Here is a 13,814-nt window from a genome sequence, read left to right as displayed (position 1 = left end):
TTAACCTTGAGATCAGAAAGGAATTCCCCTCCCCAGCATGGTATCTTACCCTCTGCAACATATTCTTCTCCCAAGAACTTCTCATTAAAATCAATGTTTTTCAGCAGACTGTTGTCAGACAGGGCCTTCTGTGCAACTTCTGGCTTGCTCTGAAGCAACCTGACAGAAAAAAATAAAGAGATGCATAGGACTGAAAAAGTCCTGCCAAAAGCATCTGGAAAAGGCTCTGTAAACATTTTAATGATTCAGAAACGATTTATGGCTTTATTTGTGCACAAGCGTCATCATTACTATAAGGATATAAGACAAGAAGAAAGAAAGATGGACACTTAAAAAAAAAAAACTTTAATTGGCCCCCTTTGGACTTTACGGTAGAAAATAAAAACTTTAAGGAATTACTGATGCAACAATTTCAGTTACTCTTCATTGCTCTTATTGCAGCATTTGTAAAATCAGTTTACAGGGCCACATAATTTTTTTCTGAACCTAATACAAACTCATACAGTGATAAAGTTAATCTATTTAAGTACTGCTCTGGCCATTACCGAACAGAACAGAAGGCCATTTTAATGCTGATGTAAAGCGACACAGATAAAATCCCTTCCTTTCACAGAGATCCATATTATTTGAAGCCATCTTTACTACAAGAGAGCTTTAACTTCTCCTAATGATCGTTTAGATTTAATTAAATCACTATCAATTTGAATCCTGTGAACTATTACCATTAACACTTCAACAGTCCAACTAGAAAACTAAATGCTGGAAGGTCTCACCTCCTGTACTGCTGTCTGGAGACCTCATCTCCACAGAATAGGTAGATTGTAGCCAGCAGTGCACTGGCTAACTGACAGAGGTTCTGTTCTCTTTGGGTGGACTTCATTAGCACAGTGATCACCTGAAAATTCAGATTGATAACAAGTTCAAGTATACACAGAGAAAAATCAACACAAAAACAAAAACTCTTACCTCTTGGGTTCTTTCCTTCAGTACAAACTGTGAAGGCGCGAGGCTGATGACTGAGGGCTCCATAAGTGATCGTGTTTGCACGTCAGAGAAGGCCACAGCTTTGATGAAAGCAGCTCTGGAGCCTGTGTTCCTCACACACAGACACACTTTGCTCACGCAGCCAACAGCGATGTCGGTCAGTGTTGCCACGTAGCCATCTGCACGTTTCCTCTGGTCTTCTAGAATGATGTTGCTGGTGCCGCCATAACCCGACAGTGGAATCTAAGGATCAGAGACACGGGAATGAAATTAATCACAGATGCAGAAAGTGAAAAGAGCGTGACAAAAGAGGAGTAAAACTGTGATAGGAGAAACTATAATGCGTTTGATGATTTTGGTTTTAACGGTCACATCCTCACAGTGAATTTGACTCCGGGCTGTGAAGGTCGAACTCCAGATTGTTTGATCTCCAGCTTGGCCAACATGCAGGCCACTCGGGTGGGAGCAAAAAGAAGGTGGACGGTCACATCCTCTCTGGGACGGATGGACAGCTCTCCATGTCGGGTTAGACGTTCTTCGGGACTGAACAAACTCTGGAGCTGAAGAAGAAATGGAAGACCAAATTAAGGAAATTCAACACATGTTAACTACACCCATCAGTCATAACATTACAACCATCTGCCTAATATTGTGTTGGTCCCATATCGACTCCAACAGACCCCTAAAGTTGTGCTGTGGTATCTGCACCAAGATGTTAGCAACAGATTTAAGTCCTGTAAAGTGGACTTAAAGGATCTTAAAGGATTCTTGGGCCTCCAAGAATCACACTTGTTTGTTCAGCACATCTCACAGATGCTCGACTCGATTAGTATCTAGGGAATTTGGAGGCCAAGTCAACTCGTTCTTGCACTCCTCAAACCAAACCAAACATTGCTGAATCATTTTTGCTTTGTGGCAGGGCGCGCTATCCTGTTGAAAGAGACCACAGCCATCAGGGCGTACAGTTTCCATGAAAAGGTGTATGTGGTCTGTGGCTATGCAGCCTAATTTCCTTCGGGATTAATAAAGTATTCTGATTCTGATTCTGATTATACGCAACAAACAGTGAGGAACTCTGTATTCTGACAACTTTCAATCAGAACCAGCTTGAACTTGACCACATGGGCCAGGTTCAAGCTGGTTCAAAGCTAAAACTTTGCTCTCCATGTGCCTCAATGAGCCTCAGCTACGCACGACCCTGTCGCTGGATCGCCACCACTCCTTCCTTGGACCACTTCGGATACATACTGACCATTGCAGACCCAACAAGACACCCCAACTCACTCAAATTGTTACACTTGCCCATTTTTCCAGTTTCTAATACATCAACTTTGAGGAAAAAAAGTTCACTTCCTCCCTAATATATCGCACCCACTAACAGGTGCCATGATGAAAAGATAATCAGTGTTATTCACTGCAGTCAGTGGTCAGAATGTTATTCCTGATCAGTGTAGATTCCACTGTGCCAGATTCCCAATACACAAGAAAAGTAGTAAAAAAAGAAAACACACAGTTCCAACCAGTACATCAGGAAAAGAAAAGAAAAACCCAACCAAACAAACAGTATGCGCTACTCACAACAACACACAACAAGAATAGAGATGATGTGCACCTGAAAACAATCTTGGTCTTGGCCTCGAATAAGCAGGCGCAGCTGCTGTGTGGCGTCAGTCGAGTTGTTCCTAAGGACCAGCTTCTGTTGGCTAAAAAAACAAGCGCTCTTGGTTACGTGACAACCGTCAGTGTACACAGTGCTCTCCGTCTAACTGGACCTTTGACAGACTTTGAACACTGACAATCATTTTCCTACTTCATGTACGAGTAGCTGGGTCAAATCTGGATCTAGCTAAAACTTTAAAGAATACTTGTTGAGGGGGATTTAGCCTGCTTACTGCTGTCTCTTCTATGCTGCCCTTCAGCGAGTATAAATAAATTGTGCATTATGTTGAAATAGCTTCTGAGGAATAACACTCCCGGTAGATGCCCACTGTCCCTTCTCATGAATAACATTATACAAGTCTTAATAGAATAAGATGGACCACTGGGCCTTGAGATTTTTATTGATTACTTTCCAATGAATAATTGATACATATAACATGTTTTCTTTTTCTGCAAGTGTGTAGCTGTGAAATTAATGAAAAACTGAAGAAAAAAAAAGAAAATTGCTTACACGGCACGTCCCAGGGTGACTCCTCCCCAGGCTACAAACTGCTTGTTAGAGAGGATTGGTGGGACGTTATTGGTCAGAGCAGGGCCGCACACTGCTGCAGAGGGGAGTGCATGCTTTCCAGAGTCCTCAGGGGTTACTTCTCCTTTCAGTGATACCTCATACTGAGGGCCGGACAGTAGCACCAAAATGGTGAGAAGGCTGGAATATAAAGTTAATTGTAAGAATTGAGTTTACAATATATTACAACACTTTGGAGGGGTTTCAAAGTTACAATCCAGGACTGCTGTGTGAGTATAGTTCATTAAAATGAAGAGTCATTAAAACAAAGATATATTTAGAGTCCTAAAAGGCACCATTATATACATTTGCTGGTAATTTCAGAGTCAGACTGGATTAAATTACATCAATACAAAAGATACAGGGTTATAAGTCATTTCAATGCACACCTATCAATCAGGACTGCTGTCACAGTCGTTTTTTCCATTTTAAGTCTAGAAACCGGGGTAAGCATACAGATGTTACACGTAGCCAAATGTCATTTACTAGCAGTCTACAAGTAATCCATTTGTATTATCACAGTTGTTAAAATCCTTTTCAGAATGAAATTGTGGTTTTGTGTTTAAATCTGGTTGCTACAAAAAGAACCTCTTACAATCATGAAAAAGTTATATACCTGTCTCTACATTTTCGGTTGCCCTGTGCTTTGAAAGACACAACAATGGCGTGTTCCTCTCCCACTCTCAGGGTCAGTTCATTGGGTGTGACAGAAAAACTGTCCTCGTTGTCACTGCACTGTAAACAGGAATGAAGGCAAACGGCAAAGGAAAAGTGATTCCAGTTGAATGAGCAACAAAAAGGAAGAAATGTACAGTGGAAGGGAAAAGAAAAAAAAACAGGAGCACAAAGAAATAAAGAAGGTGAGAAAGAAAGGGAAAAATTGAAGGTGGAAGTTGAGAAAGCAAAGAAAAAAAAAAAAAAAAAAAAGGCAAAATATCAATGGATCCCTGCTGTGTTTGCCACAATCTGAGCCCAAAATGTCACAGAGGCTTACCCAAACCCCAGATCCAATAAGAAAAGTAAAGGTCAGAATTACCTTGAGTTTCAGCTGCACATCAATGTTTCCTGCATTCTTTAATGGCAGCGTCTGTTGACTAGATTTACCCAGTGGAGCAGACAAGCTGACAGTCTAGACAAAGAAGCACAAGAAAGGAAAAACAGTTCGCTACCAACTCAAAAGGCCAGTGTACGTTGACAGAGTGATAACTTATACACGTTAACAAAAAGTTTTGATTTCTTATAATAAAATAAATGAATGTGTCCACTCTTAAATGAATGAGTCATTTTATGAAAACAGCCTTTTTTCCTCTTTACAGATGTGCTGTTTACATGCTGTTCAGCATAAATAAAAAGCTTTCTGAATAAAGGAGCAGCTCTGGCCTCTCCGAGACTAGCCTCTTTTCATTCTTCCACAATGACAAAATTATTTTACAAATTTCTGAATCAGAATACTTTATTACTCCTTAGGGAAATTATGTGCTCATCTCCTCTTCATTAACCTTTATAAAAAAAACAAAAAAACCCAAAACAAAACCATACAAAAAAAAAATAAAAAAATAAAAAATACACATTTCATTAGCTGGGAAAAAAACAAAAAAACAAACAAAAACGTCTTTGGTTTAAAGTATGTATTCTTAAACCGGTTAAGTGCACAGCACGTACACTCATCCACTAACAACAGATACCCCATTGCTGACACTACTTACTAAACGATACTTGAAAATATTTCCTTATTTCTGAAGATGCCACAAACACGATGAAAGGCATAAGACCGCACAAACACCGCCATCATGCAGTGGGGGAAAGAATTTTTTAATTCCCTGGTGAATTTATACGTTTTCTCAGTTAAATCTACTTGAGTTTGTTCTGCTTTACCCTCAAAAAGGGGGGAATATTATTTCTTAGTGTGTACTATAATTGATAGTTGCAAAAACCATGTTAACAAGGGCTGTACGTATTTCATTGTCATATTCAGGAAGAAATGCTAAATGATGTTAAGCCAGTTGCCATTAGTTTAAGAACAGCCACACAGCAGCTTAGTTACCTGCAGATCTTTAGGAGCATGGACCCTTGCAGTTCCAGACCTGGCCCTGAGGGGAATGCTCCTGATCACACAACTGGGACCAGGGGAGTCCACTTCAATGTCCACACGGGCACTGTACTCATCAGCTGGACCTAGTTCTCCTAAAAAGGATAACAACACACAGTTACCTTTAGTAGGAAACAACTTCTGCTTTATTATTTCTACTTCTACTACTCACTCTAAGAATATCATGGGTTAAGTGATTTGTTAAATATATTCCAAAAGGAAAAAAAAAGCTTTAAGTATAATTATTGTGTCCAGACTGGTTACCAGAAGAAGCTGTATACTTCTGAGGGGCCTTGAAATGAACCCAGACCATGAAGCTTTCTGGATTCTGGAAAAACAAGTTTCATTTATTATGATACATCATTAGGTGGACTTTAGGTCAGACAGGATCTCTCAAACTGAAATAACCATGTTGAAATGCTCTGCTTGAATACCACAAGTTTTTAAGCAAGCCTTTGAGTAACTGTGACACAAACACGTGCAGCCGTGAAATATTTTAAATGGCGGACTCTGACAAGGATTCTAATTATTTTGGCAACTCAAACCTCTCCATAGTTGGCATGCATCACATGATTCATCACAGAAGGAGAGGAAAGGGGGGTCATGTGTCCAGTCGGCTGTGTTCCCTCAGATGTCATGGTAACAGGGTGCTTGGAAAAGGTGAAGCATCTCCATGCTGTGGCGTTCTGTTGGAATAAAGTTTAGAATGTAAACCACTCAGATACGTTTCATTATACCAACTGTGTTTCTGCTGAACAAAGCAATGCAAGAACTGGTTGTTATTAGTTATCTATGCTCCAGTGCAGACACTGTCTTTTTATAATATAGAAACATTCTCTGGCTTTTGCTTGATCATTAGCTTTGATGTGATATTAACTTTAGATTACGTTATTTTGTGTTTTAACCCATCATTTGAACCTCGGCCCTCTGGTTTGATTCTTTACACAAATACATCATCTTGAAACTGGGCAGTTACCAAGCATGGTCATTGCAAAACTACTATGGATCAGCACGTGTGTTTTTGAGTGATTTAAAAAGATACATAATCATTTTTATAGTGTCATTATAGTACAGTGACTTACTGCACTGATGACCAGTCGGATGGGTACTGTGGCATGTGTCCTGTTGAGCAATTTCAGAGGAAGAGATTTAGCACCGCCTCCAGGCAGGTCTCCAAAATCCAAACAGCCAGATTTGCCCACTTCAACCTGAGAACCAAAATGAATTTGAGTCTAGTTAAATCCTGTGAAATGCATTTCATAACGAGTCACCAAAGAAGAGAAAAAAAGAAGAGTGTCTAAGAATATTAGCTCAGCTAATACTTTTAGCCTTTTTCTTCCCCTTGATTTTCATTTTCATGAATTTTCTTTTAACAAAACACTGGGGAACCTCACCTCCAGAGCAGGGTTCTCCGCTATGGCAACAAGCACCACCCTTTTAGCAAATATGTTAGCCCTGGCAGCCACCTCTGTCTCAGCAGATGCTGGCCAGGAGCTAACACTGAGGACACACTGGTAGACACCAGCATGGGGAGGTATGAACAACACCTTCTGCTCCTCAGTACTCTTTGGGCCAATGATTGTCTTGTTCTTCACCATCAGCCACTGGTAAGGCAAGCTGTCCACCTTTAGGGAAAGAATGAAGCACATGTAAAAAATAAAATAAAATACGGAGTCATGGCAACTCAAGAGATTAAAAAAAAAAAAAAAAGAGAGATAGTGTACTTTAAATATACATCCTGTGACATATGATATTCACCTTTTCCCCATCAATGGCCAGACTATTAACGGTAATTGAGACTTGTTGCCATCTCTCAGACGGGTTGAAAAGGCTGAGGGAGGTCTGTGAGGCTATGCCCACACAGCAGGCATGAGAGAACCGCAACTCCTCTGGCACCACCACTTGGCCTGAAGATGACAGTGGAACAGTAATACATGACAGAGAAACACCAGTCCTCATTGCAGGAAAAGGAAAAGGCATATACTTATTACAAGTACAGACAATGAACTCTATGAAGTGCATTAATAGCCTCATCTAAAAAAATATACAAATAAATTAATTAATTTTAAAAAATTGAGTTATGCAAGTTTTTATAAATTCTAGAGTGTGTACTGATATTTCTTCTACTATTATTGATCACTGATAATGATGCTAAAAAAACAAAAAAAAAAAACCAAAAAAAAACTGCTACCTCGCAGTTCTTCAAGACCGCTTGTCACCAGAGGATCTGCAGTATACTGACTGAAGGGTTTCCCCATCATTCCAATGTCCTGCTGGCTCTGATGTGGTCTGGGAAGGAGATGGGATCCAGCAGCACCAGAAATCCCCAGAGGACCAGATGTTGTGTGGATGTGTCTGACCGGTAGATCACCGTTTGGTATGCCTGTCAAAAAGGAGGAAGGACTATTTAAAGCTTATATTGTCTGGGTTTAACCATCATGAAGTACCAACACCTCAGCATGTTTACTTAGGAAGTGAACGATGGCAGACCTGCTGAGGCAACGGTATAGAGACCGCTTTCTGTTGCTCCCACATAAGCAGCTGGATGTAGTGGAGCTTCAGGTCCCAGATACTGCTGAGCCAGCTGAGAGTTGAAGAGAGCACGTCCAGTGAGGAGAGACTGCACATCTCCTTGGTGGGGAAGGTCAATCGTGCCAGGACACTGAGGCTTAAAGCTGGGGATGGGCACATAGTGAAGTCCGTCCGATGAAAAGGTTGGAGGCATACCGAGGCCTCCGGTGTACACTGACGATGAAACTGAGCTAGCAGTACCCCACTGCTGGGAGCTCTGAGGAGCTGTGGAGCTGCTAGTCTGTTGAATGTTCAGATTGCTACAATATCCTGAGTCCACTTTAGTGAGCTGCTTTACATTAGACTCAGAGAGGTGCTTGTGGTTCCTGCAGCTGGTGGAAATGTCACCGCTTCTGTTCCCAGGACAGTGGTAGTTACATTCACTCTGGCTGCGGGTGCAGCTCAAAGCAGAACCACTACGTGAGGGGTCTGGGCTTTTATGTGGCCGGGGTGGGAGTGGGTCTAGACTTCTGGAATGCTGTGTCTGCACCTGATCGAGGCTTTTGGGAAGGCCTGGAATCTCCATACAAGACTGTGCATCTGGATCCACAGGTGGGGTAGGACTGAATCTGATGATGGTGGTGCTCAGTGCCATGCTAGAATTATTCTGTTGAGCGCAAACAGCCCAGCACAGGGGAAAAAAAAAAAAAAAAAACATACACAAAAATTAAGATAAATACAGTACTACACTCTTTTCACCAAAAGCACAACCGGGAACAAAATGCATCATTTCATGTATTTAAGCTGGATCAAATTTTCAATGCTGTTACAACCCAAGTCAGGCACAGTTGACTTTTTCATGGTGTACCTTTGGTTTCTCGGGTGTAGGTACAACAGTGCCATCATTCAGTGAGATGTAGGTGAGTCTGCTGAGACTAGGGCTGGAGCAGTTACCCTGAGGAGAAAGGTCGTAACCAGGATGTCTGTTTGCCAGACGTCCGGCAGATGAAGGTGGTGACAACATACTGGGAAGGCAAGACAACATGGATAAAGTAACAAATGAATAATGGCTAGTAATAAAGACATCTATTAAGTGTCAGTAGTGATGAGTTTTGACTAAATAAAAAGATGAATGACATAAAAGAGAACAGGGTAGACATTTGAAGACTTGAGCTAAATTTAAAATGAGGTCATGCTAACAGCATTACCAAACAACAACAAACATTAAAAGCATTCATTTTATAGAAACAATGTGTGACACAATACCCATCTGCACTGGGAACAGAGGTCTGACTTGGAGAGGAGTGGGTAAGAGGAGAAGTGGATGGTCTGAAGTTACACTGAGTCTCCTCCATGCACTGCTCAGAAAAACCTTTTCGGCCAGAAGCAGAAAAAAAAAAATCTTGTAAATATTCCAACTGCAGCAATCCTTACCAATAATCAACATTATGGTGGAGACCAATGCTTTTATGGTACCAAGTACATTAGTCATGTTTGTTTTTGTGGATTACACGCACCAGATGTAGGGTCTACAGAAGACTGAACATTTCCAACATGCTTCTCCAGTGGGGCCGAAGCAGCAGCGATATTCCTAGGTGGTGGTCTCTCACAATTTCTGGATGTGTCCACATGCTTCTGCGTCACGGGAGAGGAACCTTTATGGCAAGGGAGGACTGACTGCCCTTTCATCCAGCCAGGGGAGGTTCTGGGCAAGCCAGGTGAAGCAGCAGAGCTTTTATTAGTTTTGTGTGGGGTTTTAGAAGGGCTACCGTTGGATGCTTGTATGTTCACTTCTGCTGGCTTGATTCCACCTAATGAAGCACAGGTAGTGGCTGAGGAAGCAGCATGAGATAACACTGTGTCTGTAGGAGGTTTGTGTGTGGAAGAGCCCACAGATCTCCTGGCAGAGCTCAGTGACGGTTGAGGGATAGAGCTGCCGGGCGCTATCGTTGACTCTCTCCTGATGTCTTTCTCCATCCCCCATTTTTCAAGATGTCCTGCCTGAGGGTTCCTCTGAGAGCTGCTGAGATTGTTAGCCCAGCTGCTCAATTCAAGGGTGGTGTGAGCCCCCAAGGAATCACTGCTGCCAGAAACATCAACCTTTTTCAAGTATTTCTCCATATCAAAGCCACTCATCTCTCCTACACACGTGCTTCTCTGCAGTGTGTCTAGAATGCCACTCTGATCGGGCTCAGGGAGGATCTAGATAGAGACCAAAACAGTGTTTCAATGTTTCCATTTTCTTTTTTTAAGTTAAACACTGAAAGAACATGTTTAGAACCTTAACCATTCCTTAATCTGAACTACAAGTCATAGATATAACTAAGACCCTTAAACATATTGTTAAATAAACACTCAATGCTTACATGCAGAGCTGAGGTAGGTTCCTCAGTGCTGTTGCCAGCAGGTCCCGCTTTTGCAGACTCTGCACGATTCCTCGCCCTACTCTTCTTGGACAGCTCCATGATCATGGCAGCCAGCTGTGATGGGTCGTTACTGATGGATGCATCCGCAATGGCTGAAGCAATTGTACTGATACTAAGCATCAGTGGACTGCTGTTATTGTCAGGGAGCGCATAGCTCTGATTAGCCAAGCTTGAATCAGAACTGGGGCCATCACTGCTGTCTGGATGTGCAGCTCTAATGCCATTTTCCTAAAGAGGAAAGTGATTTTATGTCATAAAACTGTGCATGTAATCTTTAAAATATTCAAAATGTCATTAAAAAAAAAAAGGGGTGGGGGGAATCTACATACCTCCTTTTTACAAGAGTCTACATCAGTGGTCCCTTTTGGTGACATCCTTTCACCTGGAGCTTCAAGAGTTTTATCTAGTTCCTCTGCAAGAAGATGAGTGTAAGCAGAGAAGCACAAAAATGAACAAAACACACAAAAGATTCTGTTCTATTCTATAAGCTTTTAAAATAATGCTCCAGCAACAGTGATGCTACAAACACACCTGGGTTGAGAGTTTTGTCTGCTTCACTGAGATCCATGGTGTCACTGGAAGGAGAGCCATCTCTATTTGAGAACTCTGAAGGGTGAATCAAGGCAAATGGCTCCCTTTTTTCTGGAGAGGTAATGATATAGCCAAAGGATGGCTAGAGGAACAAAAAAAACAAAAAAAAAGAGCTTTTTAATAATTTCACACTTTTTGCAATTTCTTCTCTTCCTATCAGAATTTGTGGAATTTTCAAACAAACAAAAAACTCTTTGGTAGCTGCATCTGTCCTGCCATGCCCACCTTTATGCAGTCTTAGTAGTCACCCAACTTTGTTGAGTTGGAGAAAAGTACAATTTTAAATTTCAAAGTAGCTTTTACTGACCCTTTTAACTAAATCACTGGAGCTTCCCAAACAGCCGAGAGCTTCAGAACGCTGTCCAAAAAACTGCCCAAAAGAAAGTCGCAGATAGCTTTCATCTCCTTGCAAAAATTCTGATGAGACCTGGGAGGCCCTCATTAGGACGTGGCTGTTGAAGGGCAATTTCCAGGACGAGTCGCTGTGAAAGGTGCCGTTGCTGCTGGCTGGTTCGATCTGTTCCTCCTGAATGATACATTACACCACCAGAGACCATTCTTTACACCAAAACACAGGGTTCATACACATTTTTCAGGGTCAAATTCAAGCACGTTTTAACCCTTGGATGCACAACCTACCAATACCTACACTCTTCCACGAGTGGGGTCAAAAATGACCCCAAATAAAATCAGTGCATTTTGCTATAAACTCTGCTGTTATTCTTCAAAATCTTTAAAACGAAGAGTTGTAACATTCTCATATTTGAGGTATCCCTCATAAAACATGTTTGTGACATGAGGCCCTTTGCATTTTTATTTATTTTTTCATTAATTTTAAGAAATTGGAGTTTTTGTATCACTTTTGTATGCTTGCTCAGCCTATACTGCAGAAGCTGGGTCTTCCTTCTGAAAGGCACAAGTTGTTCATCCACTGTAACACAATCACTGAGGATGAATTTCTGCCTGCAGTTGACCAGGAACTGGCCCCATATGTAGCGGAAAGCTGCCATGTGGTTTGTTTTCAGTCGGTAGGTTCTGGTCCTCTTGTCATCAAAGTGCAAGACGGGCGAATATCTTCAAATCTTTGAATTGACATAGTGGCCTTGTAGTGGTTATGCAGAGGACTCCCAAAAAGCACACCGACTGGTACGTCACCGTTCTTCTCACTTCCTGCAAGAATGGTCAATCAAATGAAGGCCAGGAGCTTATGTTTGATTACATTTTTCCCCACTCTTTTCCCCTGTCTGTGGCCACTCTTCGTGTCTCCATGTTTGTGCATGTCAGCACCTCTTCTGTTATATTATCAGACATGAACATCTTCCATGCATCTATTGGGGAGACAGACCCAGGTGCAAGCCCTGGCCGTCTAATTCAGAATATTGTGGCTAGAGCAGTAAGAGGGGCTCATTCAGTTAGACTCAATATCCATTTCCTCTTCAGAGGACTCTTAACTCATTCACTGCCATTGACGTCTATAGCCGTCAATTGCAGTGAATGAGTCAATGGGTTTAACTCATTCACTGCCAATGGCTGGCAGTGAATGAGTTAAGAGGACTCCTCTGTGTCCGACTGGCCTTGTTCAGTGGGGGGGACAATAGTCTGGGTCCTCTATATCTGAGATGTCAGGTTCTGAGTCAATGCCTCTGATGGGCTCTTCATGCCATCCGTCCTGAATCATTTGTAGGGCAAGGTCCACAGGGATCCTAGCTGGCCTCATAGCAGCCATGGTACTTTAGATATTTTAAAAAAAAAAAAAAACATCAGAAAGTACAATGTTTGAAATGCACAGAAAACTATAAACAGGGCTGCGCATAAATGGTCCACAGGTGCGCATTCGCTGTCAAAATAAAAGAACAGATAAGAAGTTGGAACGCGCGTTTGCATACGTGCATATTCTCGGAATTTCTGGGAATACTGTTATTTTGACAGCGAATGCGCACCTGCAGACCACTTATGTGCAGCCCTGACTACAAATCGTGTATGTTACTGTGTAAAAATTAATTCCTGATCCATCAGAAGTATAAGTGGGACAGTCAGAGTCGCTAAGAATGAAAGTTTCATAGAAGATTCCATAGGAACTGCCTGGGGTCATGTTTGACCCACTTGTGGAAGAGTGGGGTAGTGATACAAAAAACTGCTTTTTTTTTTTTTTTTAAATTAATGAGAGAAAAAAAATGCAAATGGCCTCATTTGCATTTGCATGCGCCAACCAGCGTGCAGCCTGTTACAGTCGCTCCTGCTTTTCTCTTAGTTTAGCTCTTTTTTCTTACGTATTCTTTTTTTTTCTGACTTGTATTTTCAAGAGAAGAAAGAAAACTGCACCAAACACCACAAACACCAACAAATTAATGTCTTCTCATCAGATATTGAAGCTTCTTTCCTGTGTGACAAAAAAAATAGGAGACAGATGTTTGTCTGTTTTTTTGTTCTTTTTAACTAGTTAAGCACCCACGCCCAGAAAAATGGTAAATGGCCTGTATTTGTATAGCGCTTCACTTAGTCCCTAAGAGCCCCAAAGTGCTTTACACGTTCAGTCATTCATCATTCACCATTCACGCACACATTCACACACTGGTGATGGCAAGCTACATAGCTGTAGCTGTAGCTATAGCTACAGCCACCCTGGGGCGCACTGACAGAGGCGAGGCTGCCGGACACTGGCGCCACCGGGCCCTCTGACCACCACCAGTAGGCAACGGGTGAAGTGTCTTGCCCAAGGACACAAGACCGAGACTGTCCAAGCCGGGACTCGAATCGGCAACCTTCCGATTACAAGGCTAACTCGTGAGCCACGATCGCCCAGTGGGGACATTTCATTTTCGAGCAGGAAGCTCCCCCTTTTTGTTATACCCTTTAGATCAGGGGTCGGCAACCTACGGCTCTGGAGCCATTCCAAAATGTCTTGTGACAATCTCATTGGCTTAGGGAGTGATGATGTCATAGATCTTAAGAATCTTAAGTCCTTTGATGTTTTTCCTTAAGTAGA

At 41.9% G+C, this 13,814-nt stretch overlaps 1 protein-coding gene across 1 annotated transcript in view; it reads right to left on the bottom strand.

Moving 5' to 3' along the window:
• Positions 1-13,814, bottom strand: part of cep192 (centrosomal protein 192) — a 43,201-nt gene that overhangs the window by 9,275 nt on the left and 20,112 nt on the right. The window contains exons 17-39 of the mRNA XM_005930187.2: positions 11,136-11,354; positions 10,769-10,910; positions 10,567-10,649; positions 10,178-10,465; positions 9,329-10,013; positions 9,078-9,183; positions 8,680-8,836; positions 7,791-8,478; positions 7,492-7,683; positions 7,059-7,207; positions 6,695-6,925; positions 6,383-6,508; positions 5,846-5,986; positions 5,565-5,628; positions 5,256-5,395; positions 4,248-4,340; positions 3,828-3,946; positions 3,155-3,352; positions 2,597-2,687; positions 1,365-1,544; positions 967-1,227; positions 774-895; positions 50-159 (exon numbers count right to left, since the gene is read on the bottom strand). Of these exons, the coding sequence (XP_005930249.1) occupies positions 50-159; positions 774-895; positions 967-1,227; positions 1,365-1,544; positions 2,597-2,687; positions 3,155-3,352; positions 3,828-3,946; positions 4,248-4,340; positions 5,256-5,395; positions 5,565-5,628; positions 5,846-5,986; positions 6,383-6,508; positions 6,695-6,925; positions 7,059-7,207; positions 7,492-7,683; positions 7,791-8,478; positions 8,680-8,836; positions 9,078-9,183; positions 9,329-10,013; positions 10,178-10,465; positions 10,567-10,649; positions 10,769-10,910; positions 11,136-11,354 (4,585 nt within the window). The remainder of the gene's footprint in view (positions 1-49; positions 160-773; positions 896-966; positions 1,228-1,364; positions 1,545-2,596; positions 2,688-3,154; positions 3,353-3,827; positions 3,947-4,247; positions 4,341-5,255; positions 5,396-5,564; positions 5,629-5,845; positions 5,987-6,382; positions 6,509-6,694; positions 6,926-7,058; positions 7,208-7,491; positions 7,684-7,790; positions 8,479-8,679; positions 8,837-9,077; positions 9,184-9,328; positions 10,014-10,177; positions 10,466-10,566; positions 10,650-10,768; positions 10,911-11,135; positions 11,355-13,814) is intronic.

Source organism: Haplochromis burtoni, unplaced genomic scaffold (genome assembly GCF_018398535.1).
Source record: "Haplochromis burtoni strain Fernald_Lab_line unplaced genomic scaffold, NCSU_Asbu1 Contig_130, whole genome shotgun sequence".
NCBI lineage: Eukaryota > Metazoa > Chordata > Actinopteri > Cichliformes > Cichlidae > Haplochromis > Haplochromis burtoni.
Note: the sequence above shows the minus strand (reverse complement) of the source record. Positions and strands in the feature narration are given on the sequence as shown.